Here is an 18,987-nt window from a genome sequence, read left to right on the forward strand (position 1 = left end):
TACCGATTTTTATTACGGCAAGGTGGGATAAGACTACCACCGTCTTGCCCCAAGCAAAATAAACTATGATCGTCTCCCCACCTTACCTTAAACTGTTCGTGAATGTTAGCCAACATAATAATGGTAATGACGATGTGCCGAAATAAATAAAATTAAATTGAGAGTCCAACTTACCTACAAGTATGTAGATTGATGAAAAACAAAGCGTAATATACAAAGGCTATCACTTCGGCTTATTATACTTTGTAGGTTTAGTTTATATAAAAATGAAATAAATGCAGAAAACTACGCATAAATTGAACAAAGCAAAATAACCCCGCTAAATTAAACTAGCAGTAAAACTGAGCCGTATTATTGTCGGTTAACAATCAAATGGGCTTTGAACGTCAATCGGAATTGTGAAGCTGTAGGTAGCGCGGATAAACGCTTTCATTACTTACTTTGTTTTCCCAATAATCCATTTACATTTTTTATTTTACTTTATCGGATAAATTGTGATGGTGGGTGTTAAAGTTAATCAAACTAACCGCCTGTTGTTTAAAGAGGCCGGGTAAGAAGATTTTGTTGTGTATTTACCTATAATATTGTTGAATCCCTATTTAGAAGAACATCGTTTAATAGGTACGCTCCTTTTAGCGTGTAACGTAGTTCAATTTTAACACTTATAAGTACGAGTATAAGGCATAGCGGTGATTGTAATAGTGCAAATTAATATAAAATACCTAATCTAGTTTACTAGTTAGAATAAATCAAAAAAATCCTTATATTTCCCTGTTAATCAAAGGACGTAAGTGGAGGAACTGTATATTTTTCTTATGAAATCAGAATCAGAAATAGTTTATTGCCTGTTAGTGTTTACATCTTTCAGATCCCGCAGGATTGTGTCAGCTAACTTATGTCTAAAAAGATCTGTGTAAGCTGAAGGTGTCATGTCACAAGTGATGAGTTGAAGATGTTAGTATTTTGTGTGTCATATGTTACAATTTTATATTTTATTTTATTCTAAGAGGACGAGGAGCCGCCGCCCCGGGAGGCCGGATGTCTTTATTCTTATGAAAGTAGGTACCTACGGAACTCGCTCAATCAATGAGTGGTCCGACACGCACTTGTTCGGTATTGATTTTCATTTATTACTAGCTGTTGCCCGCGACTTCGTCCGCGTGGAATCTTATCTTCAACATTTTACATCTTTAGTACCTATAATTTTCATATCCAAGCAGTGTTGAAATTAAGTACTTTTTTTTTAGCAAGTTGTATGAAGTTTTATGTCAAGTGGATTTTGATGTTGGTTGCTGAAATTACTTTTCTTGTATTCTCATAATAGGTACCTACACAGGCCCTTATACAAAGATTCAAGTTCCGCATTCCGCACTCACAAAATATCTGATCTCCATACAAACTTTCAACCCCTTTCTCACCACTTTGGGGGATGATTTTCAAAAATGCTTGAATTAGTTTTCATGTTTTTTAATTTATTACCTACCTTTTTTTCCAAAAACTTAAAGTTCCTAGCTTAAAATTAAATTTACACCCCAAGACGAATTTTCATCCCCTTTTTAGCCCCCTCAGGGATTGAATTTCCAAAAACGTTGCAATAACTTTATTTGTAATCGGCTATTATGTCTTTCTAAGAAGTTTCAAAGCATTTGTAATGGATTCAAACTTTGAACCCCATTTCAACCCTGTTAGGGGATGAATTTTACAAATCGCTGAAATCACTTTTATTGTCTTCTAATAATATCCCCAAATACAAAGATTCAAATCCCGCGCTCGATAAAATGCATGATATCCATACAAACTTTCAACCCCGTTTTCACCACCATAGGGATCAATTTTCAAAAACGCTGAACCCCTAAAAAAATAACAAATACCCCTGAAATAAAATTTGCATCTGAAGACGAACCTTCATCCCCTTTTTAACCCCCTTAGGGGTTGAATTTCCAAGAACGTTGTAATTACTTTTTTTTTGTAATCGGCTATTATGCCTTTCTAAGAATTTTCAAAGCATTTGTAATGGATTTCAACTTTCAACCCCTTTTTAACCCTGTTAGGGGATGAATTTTACAAAACGCTGGAATTACTTTTCCTGTCTTTTATAATATACCTAAATACAAAGATTCAAGTCCCACACTCGAAAATATGTTTGATATCCATACAAACTTTCAACCCCTTTTTCACCACCTTAGGGGTTGAATTTTCAAAAACGCTGAAATCAGTTTTCTTGTATTTTAATAATATATCTTTTAATGAAGTTTCAAATTCGTAGCTCAAAAGAAAACTTTAACCCCATACAAACTTTCATCCCCTTTTTAACCCTGTTAGGGGATGAATTTTACAAAACGCTAAAATTACTTTTATTGCCTTCTAATAATATTCCCAAATACAAAGATTCAAGTCCCGCGCTCGAAAAATTTTTTGATATCCATACAAAATTTTAACCCCTTTTTCACCACCTTGGGGGATGAATTTTCTAAAAAGCTGAAATTAGTTTTCTTGTATATGAATTTGATACTTTTTTACAAAGTTTCAAGTTCCTAGCTTAAAATAAAATTTGCACCCGAAGACGAACTTTCATCCCCTTTTTAACCCCCTTAGGGGTTGAATTTCCAAAAACGTTGCAATCACTTTTTTTTGTAATCGGCTATTATGCCTTTCTACGAAGTTTCAAAGCATTTGTAATGGATTAAAATTTTCAACCCCTTTTTAACCCTGTTAGGGGATGAATTTTACAAAACGCAGAAATTACTTTTCCTGTCTTCTAATAATATCCCTAAATACAAAGATTCAAGTCCACCACTTGAAATTTTTTTTGATATCCATACAAACTTTCAACCCCTTTTTCACCACCTTAGGGGATGAATTTTCAAAAACGCTGAAATTAGTTTTCTTGTATTTTAATAATATATCTTTTTACGAAGTTTCAAATTCCTAGCTTAAAAGAAAACTTTAATCCCATACAAACTTGCATCCCCTTTTTAACCCCCTTAGGGGTTGAATTTCTCAAAATCGCTTCTTATCTCTTGTACACTTTATAAATGCAATCTGGTGTGCAAATTTCAACTTTCTGGCTTTTGTAGTTTCGGCTCTGCGTTGATGAATCAGTCAGTCAGTCAGTCAGTCAGGACACTTGCATTTATATATATACTCGTATATAGAAAATGCGTCCACCTGAGATAAAATTAACAAATACCTACCTGTATAGTTCTTCTTCTTCTTCCTCGCGTTATCCCGGCATTTCGCCACGGCTCATGAGAGCCTGGGGTCCGCTTGATAACTAATCCCATGGTTTGACGTAGGCACTAGTTTTACGAAAGCGACTGCCATCTGACCTTCCAATCCAGAGGGTAAACTAGGCCTTATTGGGATTAGTCCGGTTTCCTCACGATGTTTTCCGTCACCGAAAAGCGACTGGTAAATATCGAATTATATTTCGTACATAAGTTCCGTATACTACCTGTATAGTTATTCTTCAAAATGTAAGTATATTTATGGATTTTTTTTATATATTATAGCACATTCTTACGCAGACTGACTAAGTCCCACAGTAAGCTTAAGAAGGCTTGTGTTGTAGGTACTCAGACAACGATATATATAATATATAAATACTTAAATACATAGAAAACAACCATGACTCAGTAACAAATATCTGTGTCATCACACAACTAAATGCCCTTAGTGGGATTCGAACCCAGGACCATCGGCTTCACAGGCAGGGTCACTACCCACTAGGCCAGACCGGTCGTCATGGGAATTAATAACATTGAGATTGTTTTGAAAGGAAGTTATTTGCGCCAAGCGCCAACCTAAAATAAATGTCAAAGGCAATTAAAATAGCTGCTGCGAACTATTAATTATAAGCCACTTTAAGCTTGTTCAGGGATCGCAACCGAGAAATATTCTCCGTAACAATGTATGCCCCTTGTATTTTGTTTAACATAGTAAGTACATACCTACCTATATAGTATAGGTATATAATGGTTATGCGCCATCGTATTATTTACCTACAAGCACCCCGTTTAGAATAATATTTATTTTTTGATTCGCATTAAATATCTTATATTAACAAGCAATAAAGTGTAAGGATATATCTAAAGGGGCCCACTGATTAACAGTCCGCCGGACGGTATCGGCCTGTCAGTTAGAACAAAATTTTGACAGTTCCGAACAACTGACAGGCCGATACCCATTAATCAGTGGGCCCCTTTAAAAGCCATTTTATAAAGGTCCACATTACCCCGTTTATATCAGATAACCTAACAGATACGCGCTTATTAACTTAACGTTAACGTAATAACTTAAGTTTTAGTTAACTTGTCTGAAAAATAGGTCATCGTCATCACCGTTATATGTTCTTAATATATCACCAAAAAAATAAATACAGCTTTATCACTCGATTAATGTACACGACACAACACGTTACTAATAATCTATTCTGAAGGATTATGGAAGTCGCTAGGTTACCTAAAAAACACTCTACCTGTCAGGTCAAAAATGCCACGAAAATTCTTTACATTGGACAACCCTATAGAATAATGTTAAGTAGCTAACACACTACCGCACCGCACCAAGGTCATTGTGGGACGCACCCATAAGTAAAAGGGAGAAAGCGATATCTCTTTCTCCCTCTTACTTATGGGTGTGTCCCACAATGACCTTGGTGCGGTGCGGTAGTGTGTTAGCTACTTTAAGTGGGTCGATTAACCCTAAATACGCCTCAAGGTTGCTCGAGGTACGCTACCACAGACAAAACATCCTCTAGACTGAGCATAGTCGCGCTACCCCCGCTGCCACGCATACGGTAATTTTACTCCATGTTCGAGTCGAAAGTATCTTTGTGTGACGTCCGTGAACTCGTTCGTCGTTTGAACGGACCAATCACGGCACGGGACTTCGCTCACCTCGTCCCGCGCACCCCCGCATTTTTGGCAGCATCGGTTGCATGAAATAATTGCTCTAAACTACGTCTAGAGGATTCCTAGTCTATGTACGCTACACGCGCCGCGTTGTTTGCGTGGGCCTAAGTTCTAGTTATCTAAACATCTGTTTTTTAACAGATAAATTAAGGTCATGTATAGAAATAGTGCCCTTGAGCCAGTTTCTCAAAAGCTTGTAATTTGTAGTACAAGTGGAAGTCCCTTTCTAACAAAAGCTGTCAAAAAGTGACATCTGCTTGTTGGTATTACAAGTTACAAGCTTTTGAGAAAGGGGCCCCTGGCCCCAATTTCACCAGGGTGACATGTGCGACAATAGTAAAACATCACTGTTGCTGACGTCACAGGCATCCATGGGCTACGGTTACCGCTTACCATCGGGCGGGCCGTATTCCTGTTTGCCACCATCATTGAATTATTTAAAAAAAACTTTATTATATCGGAAAAAACAGATATTTCTCTTACTAAGTTTATGACAATTGTCACAAGAAACACTACAATTGTAACGAAATGCCGACATATAAAGTTCATTTCCTGTCAAGATTCACCGACAATTCTACAAATATGTCGACTAGAAATAGTAGATTGTTAACCAAGGGTGGAAAGGCACCCATTTCTGTCGAGGTAGTTTGGCGCTCGAACGCAGTGAGAGCGCCAATAGTCCGAGACAGAAATGGTGCCTTTCACCCGAGTTAAACACTCTACTTTTCATATCGAATGCGAGGAAACCAAACAAGACAAGGCAATTTCGCAAAATCAGTAATGGAAGTACCTAATAGATCTACGGCCATGATTTATTTTCCTTAGGACTTACTTGCAATCGGATACTTTACAGGTGTGATTAATAACCCCTAGCGAAAATCATTTAGATTGCAATATTTACGAAAACACACATTTTTTAACAAACTGCAGTAATTTTGAAATGATTTGTTCATTATAGTATGAAAATCAGCGGGATTGCCTCTTACTTTTTAATTTTATACTTTTTCGTTCTAAAAGCCGCAACAGACTACCGGACCGCACCGCGACCTTGGTGCGCCGCACCACGTAATAACATAATAAAAGTATTTTAAATATTAAATAACAATTTAATTAATAATATAAGTATTATTAATTAAACTTAATTAGTCTTGTATTTTATTTTATTTTCATGAATATAGTGCTAAATATCTTTAAAAATCAATTTAATATCGTACAAACGTTTAACTGTGGCTGTATAAGATTCTTCCTTTGCCCATTTACGCAAGTGTAAGGTTTAAAAAACTATTTTTGGTGTATTCCTTTTGGTTCCCGCCTTATGAAATCTAGTAAATAAAATTCAACGAAATAAATCAAGAATAATTTGTTTTTAACAAATCACTTACCTATATCATTTTTTATAAAAAAAGGATCAACGTGGGATTAATAAAATTAAACAATTACCAATTGTTCCAGGCGAGGGAATAAAGACACTATTTTTCCATTTTGTTTCCACCCAGTTGTTCGTGGGACGGGGACGCAGAGGAGTACACCACTTTTCTGCACTAGAGCATAAACGTATCACTTTCTGCGCACCTTTTAGAACAACAACGACCCACTTTCAGAGCATGAGATATGAAAAAATAATTCTTGTTTCATAACATAATTGTAATACATACAATTGTAGCAAAATGCCTGTCATGTTTGTGAGTATTTCTATAGAAAATATTTTATAAAATTGTAATATTATCAACTGTCGCTCGACATATGTCACTGACAATTGTAGCCGTGGTGAAATTGGAGCCTGGACTATAGGGGCCCACTGATTAACAGTCCGCCGGACGGCATCGGCCTGTCAGTTGTTCGGAGCTGTCAAAATTTTGTTCTAACTGACAGGCCGATATCGTCCGGCGGACTGATAATCAATTTCCTGGCCCCCTTAATGTGTAAGTACCGTGATTGGTCCGAAAACTGTTAGGTAGTTGCTCCGGCTAGGGCTTCACAAAATCATCATATGACTAGACGATATCAACATCATCATCCCAGCCATAAGACGTCCACTGCTGAACATAATGCCTCCCCCTTGGACCTCCATACGTGCCGGTTGGAAGCGACCCGCATGTCGATATATTAAAGTAAAATTATTTCTTTACAACAAATACTAACTTTCATACCCGACTTAACAACCAGTGTTGTACATACTTTTTCAAAGGTTTAGAGGTAAATTTAAACTACGATGGTTGATTTATTTCCTAGGAAGTATTCAAGTTAGAGGTATCAAATATGTAGTTAAAATTGAATACGTATTAGTATATTAGGGTGATTGGTGCATTCATCAATCTACTATTTTATGTTTATTTGGTTTTTCCTCCGCTACACGACACATGCTTAGGAACAAATAATACCTACAGTCAGCGGCAGAAGTAGGTAAGCGGGCCATGTGTTCAAAATTATCTTGACGCGACTTTATTGTAAAGAGAATTCATATGAGCGTGTCAAGGTAATTTTGAACACCTCGCCCGCTTAGCAACTTCTGCTCACTAACAACAATACAATGTAAAGAGCTCTTAAGCATACGGTTGTCTGGGTACTACGTTCTACTGCGGGTAACCTTCAGCAGTTGGTACTGCACGGGAGCGTTATCCCGGCGGTCACCTTTCTGCGGCGGGTTCAGCGACACGGTGAGTCTGCCAGTCTGGCACACACCATACAGAGCAGATTGGTTCTGACTTCTGACTTAACCTTTTTAATACCTAGCCACTCTATGATAAAAACACATGATTTTAAAAGTAAAACTTTAAGTGAACGGAAAATATGCTAAAAAAAAAATATTTTTTTTAAATGTCGCTTTAAGGTGACATTGCCAGCTTGCCTACTTCCTTCAAATTTAAAACGGACACTGTCAAGAATACCATAAACTTGAAAATTGGTTCAGCCAAACGCGAGATAATCGCGGACATACTTACTTACATAACATTACATATATAACATATTTATGGGTCAAACTAAGTACCTCCTTAGTCCTTTGTTCATAGGGCGGTTAAAAAGACCCCTGGATTTAATGTCAAAAATGTTTTTTTACCCTTTCATTGCGGACTCTACCCCGTCATCAGCACGTCTGTCCAAACTCCATTGTTTACGTTTTTTGCGCCAGTTATACCGACCACATTTAATTAGCGGGCTGATCAACGTAAATGCATTCGGCAGTCAACTATAAAACTTCACATACAATAAAATTTTGCGAACAGACAGACGGTTTGGTACATCCGACCTGTAGCATTAAATTACTTATATCAAAATTGTCGATCTGTACCAATTTCGTCTTTTCAGATAAGGGAAGTGATTGAAAGTTACAATCTTAATCTAATAAATATAAAAATATACAGATAGTACCTATCTAAATATAGTATCTATTAGAATACTTATCATAGTTAATAAGTTATTAGCCGATGTATGTACATTATACATAATAGATATATTATAGATGTCACTTCAATGCATTCTCACTGCATTCACATCTCGGACTGCCCTGCTTAGAGCACACAACTGGACATCTCAAGTTACAGTATTAAGATGTTTTCATAACACGTTCATGAGTCAAACGGACCTGTTTCTTTCATGTGCGGTTTGTAATAAGATCTAAGTATAAGCATGAGTTTAATAAAACATGCTTAATTATTACACATTGACATATAAGTTTGTTTGACAATTACAACTTTGGCTATTCGTCGTGGTAATGCAGCTGGCATGGCATATAAGGTTATTCCGACGCGATCGTAGCGGACTGAGGCTAATGATAATTTATTATAGGTATACCTATTCACCTGAGAGCTCCCGCTTCTCTCTATCAAAATGCCAGTTTTTACTAACAAACCTCTAGCCTAACGTAACTGCTAATATTCAAAACACATGCAACGAACTCAAATAAGTGTGGCCTGCCAGTTCCATAGAAAATTGTACCTAGCGTTGAGAATAGGTAGCGTCGGTTCAAGCTTACTCTACACTGCTTTAAAGGTGTACATTTTGTGTTTGTGTTACTACCCGTGCGAAGCCAGGGCGGGTCGCTAGTGCAGTCATAAATGACACATTTCTATAGTTCGTTTTTTTAGCATTAGAAAGAACTTCGCAGAAGTAAGCTTGTGGTTCCAAATCCGGCACTTTTAGAGGTAATAATTTGAAGTAAATTATATGTATTGCCCATGCTACATTAGATAATTCAATAATTATTAAGAATTAAAGAGCCTGATAAAAACTGCACGCTTGCTTCTGTGGAGTTCTTTCTAATGCTAAAAAAACGAACTATATAAAAATATGACGGTTGACTAGGGAAAACGCGTTTTCACTAGATGAAACTGATTATCACTGTATTCTGCTAGAGTTAAAGGATACTTAGGTACAATGTCGAGCGGAGTGAGGAGGAGCATGTCAGGTTAACCGTTACCATTTTTTACCCGGAATACTAGTTTTAACTAGTGGAAACGCGTTTTCACCGACACCTGACGGACAACTAAATACCTAATTTATCTAGGGAAAACGCATTTTCACTTAAAACGGGTGTTTACTTTCGCTTACCTATACAATTTAATATGACACGACTTTTGTTCTCCGCTCACTTTCAAACCACAGAACAGCTCGGAGCACTATAATTTTAGGTGTCTTTTGTATACATCTTGTTATTTGTGTCGCAATGCAAAAATACTAATTAAAGAACAGACAAGACCAGAAATTTATTACAGACTTCATTTATGTTTCATATGTTTTTAGAGTCCGTTCGTCCGTCAGTCTGTTAGCGGACTGTAACTCAAGAAACGTAAATAACGAACAGTTAAATTTATCCGAGTGAGTGTTTCTCTTGCTGCTACAATAACAAATAAACAACTTGACTTTTTTTAAAGCAAAAAACTCGGGTGTGAACGATGTGTTTTAAACTTTTAACATCATAAATGTAAAATAAAACGATATCGCAGAAGAATACAATTCAGTAAGTAACATCTCTAAATCTCTATTAATCCATCATGGGAATTTTTTTTTTTTTGTGTAGCCCTCTAATGTGTTAGGTTCCTATCCGTAGTCCCTACCTAATAATGAACAGCTTATCTACAAGGCTTCACTGCATGTAGCTATTAGGAAAGAAATAGGTACTTCTTATTCTTTGTTTTTCCATCGTAGTGCAACGCTTTAAATAGCGTTCTGCGCTGAAAGCGCTTCTGAATTTTTAAGTTTCTCTTTTGTTAGCTCTAACGGAGTGAGAAAATGAATCCTGAAATAATCCTAACACTCGAGTTATTTAGCCATATACTCAAAGCAATATTTGAAAAGCTAATAGTTCTCTTGGTTACTCAATGTGGCTTCGAAACTGTTGGTTAATAATAATTGCGAAGGAAGGTAGTATCCACTCAACCATAAACTTCAAAAAATAACAATATAAAACAAGACCAACTTGCGAAGCCAGAGACGAAAGATTCAGTTTATTTAGTTTAGTAACATAACGCTCTATATTTAATTTACGTCATCCATCGTATCGTCCATTGCCATTTCATTTAAGTGGTAAACTCATGGCGTGTAAGAGGCTTATTCAGATTAATAAATTCGCATATGCTTTAGTTCTATACATAAACACAGTTTTATTGTATTTGTAAAGGCCTAAAAATATAAAGAAAATGTCAGAAAAACATAAACACTCGCCTTGCCATGTCTAGTTTTAAATGAGTTAAGATGAATTTGTCATGCATATTACTATTTAAGAATGAAATACTATACGACACAATATAATTATACTCGTACATAGATACATCGTTTATAAAGAGCGCACTAGACAATGATAGCTTCTCAATTACTCGTATAAGGTTTCACTAGTATGGCGAGTCATGTCATGAATCGCCATTCCCTAGAAGTGAAATACTTGGTAGAGTTCTGGTTCAGTATGCATGTTAATGAGTAGGTATGTATAATCGGTGGCATCTTAGGGACGTCGGGCTTGCGGGCGTTCGTCCTTCGCTGAGATAGAGGTGACTCACCGAGCGGCTGGTGGAGCGCGGCGTGTGCGTCGCAGTCCGCGCAGATGGTGGAACGCAGCATCCGCTCGCGCTGCAGCCGCCGCAGCAGCTGCAGGTGTTGCGGCGTGAACACCGTGCCCGAGCGCTCGCCCACCAGCAGCACGTCGCCCGTCTCCCACCACGCCTGCTCCCGCAGCGTGCCGTCCCTATTAAACAGCCCCATATCCTTGTACCCTTCCGGCGGGCTGAGCGCCCCGGGCTCCGGCTCCTGGTAGCGCTGCTCGCACGCCCCACAACCGGAGCACTCCTCGCTCTCGCCTTCATCTGAATACCCGCACTCATCGCGTACGACAATAATGTAATCCGCTTCGAAAAATTCATTCGCGCTCTCGTCAAAAACTACTCTGTGCTTTTTTGATTTACTGCCTTTTTTGAGAGACGATTTTAGGTTGTCGTGATCCTTGTTGTGACGGTTGTCGCGGGCGGCGCGATCGCCGCGCATGGTCGCGTCACGCGTCGAATCGCGACGCGAGTGCTCGCCGGAGTGCCGGAGTGGCGCTGGCGAAGTGCCGCCGCGGCGGCGAGTCGCGACGGTGCGCTGCGGTGGCGGCAGCGGACGCGACGCACGGCGCGCGGCTCCAGGCTGAGCACAAGCGAGTCGACCGCGTCGGCATCAGGCAGGCGGCTCGCCGACTGCAGCGCCGCGCCGCTCCTCCTATCGATCGCTTTCGCCCGCCTCTCTCACCGTCCTCTCACTTACTGTACGGGACCCGGCGACGATTTTTACATGAAACGCTAGCGGTCACCCTTTACATATATTATTATTGAAACATATAATAAATTTTACTGCAATATCCCTTGTTTCTGAATACAGTAAGATTATATTATAAGGGGTAATGCTTGTTAATCACTATCACATCTGTTTTTCTTTTCGTGTCTCTGCTTAAGTAATTAAATCTGAAATTACTTGGAATACAAATGGGATACTTATCACTGTGGTTTATCTCAGCTAGACATCTTTGAAATTAATATTATATCTCCATAATTTCCTTTTAAAAGAGAAGCGTATTCACCTATAAAATATAAATCCCATAAAGCATTTTTTTGCCAAATGAGATAACGTAGCCGTATTTCCTGAGTTGTTTTTCTTTCTCATTTCCGGAGACGGGACACGGCGGTGACATTTGATCATGTATTAGCGGGCCTTTGGCCCAATCCATGGTCGCCTTACTCGGAAAGATTATTCAGTCAGCAGTCAGAGTAATTATTGTTTTAAAAACAATCGTTATTAAATTTGATAAGTTCCGAAAGCCCCGAAGGTTACCGGTTTCCCCGAGACTGAGTTATTCGGCACAAAAAAAGTCTAACGTAGGGGTATAGCATGGTTAATAGACATGAAATTATGTAAAAATATTTTCCATAATGTCAATATCCAGAGGGGAAAATGGGGACTATGTTTGTATGGAGAAGCGGCCTTCCCCTTTCCTCTATCGAAACACACAGAGATGCGTGGGCGAATGATGTAAAAATGGGATGAAATTGACATGAGTTTCCAAGTTCGAATCGGTCTCCAACGTCCGTACCTACACTGATAATTAAATGTTACGAGTTAAATTGACCCAATTGTCGGCATTCTATCGAGTTGAAATGTTGCATGCATACAGAATGAAAATGTAAATCGGATACGAACCGTCATAGTGTTGGACTGATAATAAAGCAAGGATTGGAAACACCCAATGTTACAATTTATTTTGTCAATCATATGGGCTCATATAGACGATGCGAGAAATCGCATGCGAGTTTAACATTGCGGGTTTTGATCGGTCGGTTGAATTGGACGTAACCAACAGTCCGCAATGTAACTAAAATCGCATGCGAGTTCGCGCACCGTCTTAATCAGCCCATAGGGTAGGTAGGAAGGTACAGTCAGCAGCAGAAGTTGCTAAGCGGGCGGGGTTTTCAAAATGATCTTGACGCGACTTTATTATTACTTAAGAAAGTAAGGGCGTGCCAAGATCATTTTGAACACATCGCCCGCTTAGCAACTTCTGTTGCTGACTGTACCTCTACCAGGCGGTCAGGAGTTGCATACGAACTGGGGGCCGATTTTTGAATTTCGATCACTCGATTTCGTCACTCGAAAATCGGTGGAAAACGGCGAAATGCTAATTTTTGAAATACGAGCGATCGAAATTTGGAATCTAGTGGTATTGATCACTAGACTCAATTCTATTAGTAGAATTTAAACGCCTATTAATAAAGATATCATTTAACGAAATACACGAAATCGAGTGATCGAATTCGACCACTCGATTTCGTGTATTTTGTTAAATAATATCTCCACTACTAGGCGTTTAAATTCTACTAATAGAATTGAAATCGAGTGGCCAATACCACTAGATTTCAAATATCGTGCGTCCGTATTTCAAAAATTAGGTTTTCGCCGTTTTCCACCGATTTTCGAGTGACGAAATCGAGTGATCGAAATTCAAAAATCGGCCCCCTGATCGTTACCACGTAGGTAGGTATATATAAATAAAAATATAAAGCATGGCTGAAGCGCATGAGATCGCCGTAGCCACCCACCATACTTTACTTATTTACTACTTACTTACTATAGTTCGTTTTTTTTAGCATTAGAAAGAACTTGCAAGAAGGTAAGCGATCTTGACAATTCAAAAACTATTACTTATGAAAGCAGAAGAATATAAATGATCGTATTAGATTCATAATTGTTACATATTTGCCGTTACTTATTTTTAAAATGTGCGTTTCAATTAAAAGACACATCAAGATTGTTTACCTAATTTCTAATGCAAAAAAAATTAACTATAGGTTTTTAGGCACGTAAATGGCGGACGGATATTCATTCGCAAATGCGGGGAGAGTGGGTTCGCGTATGGATTTGCGATTGGATTTGACAATAACAATTGATAGGTAGGTGGTAGGTAACATATATGATTGTACGAATGTGTAGGTAGTTACGCAAAGGTTCGAGGTTGGCATCTTTTGGTGTGCGTCAAATAACTGACATGACTTGGAAAAGCATGACTTTCATAAAACATTCGCGAATGTATATAGTACTACACATGCAAATTCGCGTATTTGCAGGATGTCAATGGTCGGCATTACAAACCTTAAGCTCACCGTTATACTGGTAAAGCCATGAAATACAGGGCCCCCTTCCACTGATGTCATTAGCGCATTGTTGGACACCCGATACTGATCACTATCTTAGTAGCTTCTCCGATCGGCCGTCAACGCTGAACTTGGTCGCTATAGTTTGATGGAATAGGTATATCCGTGCTATGGCAAACCTACCGGACATGTATACCTATTATCTATTAAGTAAATGCAGTGCAGAGATGGGTGGGTTGCCCAAGTTGAACAAGCATGGAAAATCACCAACAGAATATACATACATACATAATATACGAATTCTTAACGTGTGATAGCGACAGATGCACAGACTACCGTAAGTCATAATTTTATTGTCCTAAATATCTTAAGAGATAAAAAATCATTAGAGTCGGTCCAAAAAAAGTCTGCAGCGGATTTGATAGCCCACCCACGCAGTGCAAGTGTCATTTATACGTCATAATTTCATAGAAGTTTGACGTTCAAAATAACACTTTCACTGCGTGGGCTATCAAATCCGCTGCAGACTATTCTTGGTCTGACTCTAACCTGTATGACCATCACGCTCCGGGATTGTTGCATTTAGGGCCCTAGCTACTTACGATATATTTCTAATTAACTTAGCAGGACCCCTAAATGGCATAAGAATCCCGTGTGGTGATTGTACTAGTGCGATTTACTTCGTAGTTTGATATGGCGTTGTATGGACTGTGTCATTTTTTGTTTTCGAGAAGAAACATGTTATATACTTCTCGCTACGTAATAACGAACCATGGTGTGAATGGCGTATATGAAACTAAACATGGTAATGGTACCTACTTATAGGTGCCAAGAGGTAGGCCCCTATTGGAAGCGATTTTTAAATAATGTTAATTCTCACCTGTTTCATAATATAAGAGAAGTCCAAGACCGGCGATCAATAAACTTACCTAAAAAAAAGCAAGTGTTAACTATATTATTGTTCATAGTTCACAGTGCAGGCGTCCACTCATAAATGCTAGGATCGAATAATATATCTCTCGTTAATCCAATGGTATTATATAACGAGGGATTACTTACTAATTACAACAAGTTTAAATGTCGTTTATGTGTAAATTTTAATTGTCTTCAGTATTTTCATGAATTTTTGTTAAGTTTATATAGTTTTCACCAACAGTTTGAAACAATATTTAACCGAAGAACCACAGAGTAATAACTCAAAGTTGCCAGCGGCAATATTTGATCCAATGCTAACAGACGATCGGACAGTTCACCGAACTGAGCGGCTACCGCGAAAATCGAAATTCGCAAATTGCGGGGATCTCTCTCTTTTACTCCAATGAAGGCGTAATTAGAGTGACAGAGAAAAATCCCTGCAATATGTGAACTTCGATTTTCGCGGTTAGAGCCCTGAAACGGACGTAACTAAATACCGTATATTATAGCTGGTCAAGCAAATCTTGTCAGTAGAAAATTCAAATTTTCTATGGGACGATATCCTTTCGCGCCTACATTTTTCAAATTTGCCGCCTTTTTCTACTGACAAGATCTGCTTGACCCAGTATATGTCAAGTATATGTATAGTAGTAGCGTAGTATAGTTATACGTACGTAGCATTGTCTGAGTGCGCCAACACACAAGCGCTTTGTCAACGAGCTATAGTTGGTCAAGCAGATCTTGTCAGTAGACAAAGCTGGCAAATTTAAAAAATGTAGGTGCGAAAGGATATCGTTTCTTAGAAATTTTAGAATTTCGCACCTTTTCCTACTGACAAGATTTGCTTGACCATCTATAAATTCGATTTAGAGATCAAGGCTTAAAGTTGAAAATCCAACAACGCTTGATAAAAAGTGCTACCGCCATCGTGTGAATAAATCATAAACATGTATCCACGAACAAGTGCGGAATACTTTGAGAAAATACGGAATCAAACAAAGATTCACCATGCCATACACTCCTGAGCAGAATATGTCTACAGAAAGAGAAAATCGCACGGTCGTAGAGATGACAAGGACTCTGATGCACGCCCGCAATAAGATCCCAGAAGGTCTATGGGCTGAAGTAACAAACGCATCGGTGTACATCCTAAACAGGACAGGGCCTACTCCTGTAGAAGGAAAGTCTCCACACGAGCTTTGGTATGGCAAGAAGCCAAGAATTGATCACCTAAAGGTAATAGGATGCGACTGCTACGTCCATATCCCAAAGCAGAAAAGGACTAGTAAGTTGGACAAAAAAGCACAAGCAGGAATACTCATTGGGTATGACGGCGATGAAGGTTATAGAGTTTTTAATATAGAGGAGCTAAAGCTTATCAGATCCCGAGATGTTGTCTTCGACGAAGCACCTCTACCTGAGAAAACCAAGATTGGTAGAAACTTGATAACACCTCAGCCTGAAACAAACACCTATGACTATCCTTTGTCTCTTACAGATGCTGAAACTGCTAGCAAGAACAGTCACTCTCGTCGACTTGGAGAGGGTCCCATCGAAGAGGGTTGCCGTGAGGTGAGTTGTGACACTACTACACCTATAGAGGCAAGCGTAGGAGATGACTTCCGCGAGGTGAGTCACACTGGTGCACCTTTAGAAGCAAGCGTCGAAGATGACTACAGCGAACAATGCCATGCTCATCCACCCTTACCTCAGAGGCAAGCGTCATAGAAGATTACGAGTCAATGGAAGATGAAGAGACAACAGATATTGAACCTCCGACACGACAGCTTCGCGATCGGAACCAGATAAAACCTCCGAAGTGGTTTAGTTTTTATCAATTTCTCAATGAGGCTATATCTATCTCTGAACCCACCTCGTACCAAGACGTCCTAAGAAGCCCTGAAAAAGATAAGTGGATAGAAGCTATGAACAATGAAGTTCAATCCCTACAAGGAAACCAAACCTGGGAATTGACGACTCTACCTAAAAATAGAAAAGCATTAAGATGCAAATGGGTCTTTAAAATCAAAAGAAACCCTGACGGTACAGTCGACAAGTATAAAGCACGATTAGTCGCTGTTGGATATACACAAAAGAAGGGTATCGATTATGACCAAACGTTTAGCCCTGTAGCGAAAATGAGCACAATCCGGATGTTACTTAGTATTGCTGCTAATGAGGGTTTAATACTCAGACAGTTTGACGTCGCTACTGCTTTCCTTTACGGAACTGTCAAGGAAGAAATCTTTATGCGACAGCCAGAGGGATACGACGATGGAACGAATCGAGTATGCAAACTGAAAAGAAGCCTATACGGGTTGAAACAGGCGCCTAAGTGTTGGAACGAGTGCATCCATGACTTTCTTATAGGGTCAGGTTTCATTCAGAGCGAAGCAGACCCTTGTGTCTATGTCAGAGAACGAGGACAGAAGAAAATACTGCTCGCACTATATGTAGATGATGGATTATTGGCCGCTTCAGACGCAAAAGAGGCTGATGACTTCATTAACATTGAATTGAAAGGACGTTTTAAAATCACCACGAAGGTACCGTCCTATTTTCTGGGGCTTGAAATAGATCAACACAAAGATGGTACTATAAAAGTCCACCAAACGGCTTACACAAGAAAATTGCTGGAAAAGTATGGGATGAATAACTGTAAGGAGGTTGGAACACCCATTCTAAAGCCTGAAAGAGAAATGGACGATCGTAAAAGTCCTGAACAGTTAGACTTCCCTTACCGGCAAGCCGTTGGGTCATTATCGTACTTAATGGTTGGGACGAGACCGGATATTGCATATGCAGTTGGAGTTGTATCACGGAACCTAGATAAACCTACCTCAAGTAATGTACAACAAGTAAAAAGAATACTTAGATATTTGAAGGGAACTGCTGATACAGGGCTTGAGTATAAGAAAGGTGAAAAGCGTCTGGTGTGCTACAGCGATGCCGATCACGGTGGAGACGAGGCGACGGGATGCTCCACTAGTGGAATAGTATGCCTATATGCTGGTTCAGCAATATCATGGCGCAGTTCGAAGCAAACTGTCGTTGCACTATCATCTACAGAGGCGGAGATAGTAGCGGCCAGTGAAGCCAGCCGTGAGATTGTTTGGCTAAGGAGATTGTTCCAAGACCTGAAAATAAAACTTGATACGCCAATTTTGCGCATTGACAATGAGTCTGCAATCAAGCTTGCTTACAATCCTCCATATGAGCAACACCGAAAGACGAAACACATAAAACTGAAACATTTCTATGTGAGACAGTGTGTATCTGAAAAAGATATAACAATTGAGCAAGTACCGACAGCAGATCAACTTGCCGATATGTTTACGAAACCTCTTTACAAACCAAGACTGGTTAAACTGTGCGAAGCCTTAGGGTTGCCTTCGGCTTGAAAAGAAGAGGGAATATTAAGGATGCACATCCTCTTTACACTAAAGTGTTATGTCTTTAATATATTCTATGTTGCTATGAAACGTTGTTGATAGACTATTCCTTTTGACTTATCTAAATAAACTATACACGCAAATTCCATTTATTGTTATACTTTAATATTTTTTCATTCGAACGTTTTTTTAACGCGCGTTGTAAAAGGGCATTTTCACTTAACTGTGCACCTTTAACGGCCGGCTAGCAATCGTTACAAAACTGACAGTCAATGTCAAATCCAATACATTCTGTCAAGAATGTAACGGTTAGACGATACTGAAACTGTAAGTCACGCTTTAAAGTGCAAGTTAAATGAAAATGCCTATAAACGCTTGTCAATATGAGGCCTAATGATTACTATAGATTAGATTACATTAGATTTATTTATTTCATAATACAGATTACATTATAAATTGCAGGCATGTCAATCTACAAGAATTCATATTATGATCGTCAAACATATAGCCCCCTGGTTTATCCCCTGTTGATAATATCAGTCCGGTTGATCCTATAGTCTGTTAGTGCCACAATACTTGCACAATACCAGAATGTTTTTTTCTTATCTGTTTGTAAAGTGCTAAAGTGACGTGACATGACAGATGTGCTGTTGTATC

General features: G+C 38.9%; 1 protein-coding gene across 1 annotated transcript in view; it reads right to left on the bottom strand.

Annotated features, from left to right (window-relative positions):
• Nucleotides 1-11,516, bottom strand: part of LOC134679322 (uncharacterized) — a 76,425-nt gene extending 64,909 nt beyond the window's left edge. Inside the window, exon 1 of the mRNA XM_063538227.1 lies at nucleotides 10,907-11,516. Coding sequence (XP_063394297.1) covers nucleotides 10,907-11,387 — 481 coding nt within the window. The 5' untranslated portion in view covers nucleotides 11,388-11,516. The remainder of the gene's footprint in view (nucleotides 1-10,906) is intronic.
• Between the last annotated feature and the right edge of the window lie 7,471 nt (nucleotides 11,517-18,987).

This window comes from Cydia fagiglandana, chromosome Z, assembly GCF_963556715.1.
Source record: "Cydia fagiglandana chromosome Z, ilCydFagi1.1, whole genome shotgun sequence".
Classification (NCBI taxonomy): domain Eukaryota; kingdom Metazoa; phylum Arthropoda; class Insecta; order Lepidoptera; family Tortricidae; genus Cydia; species Cydia fagiglandana.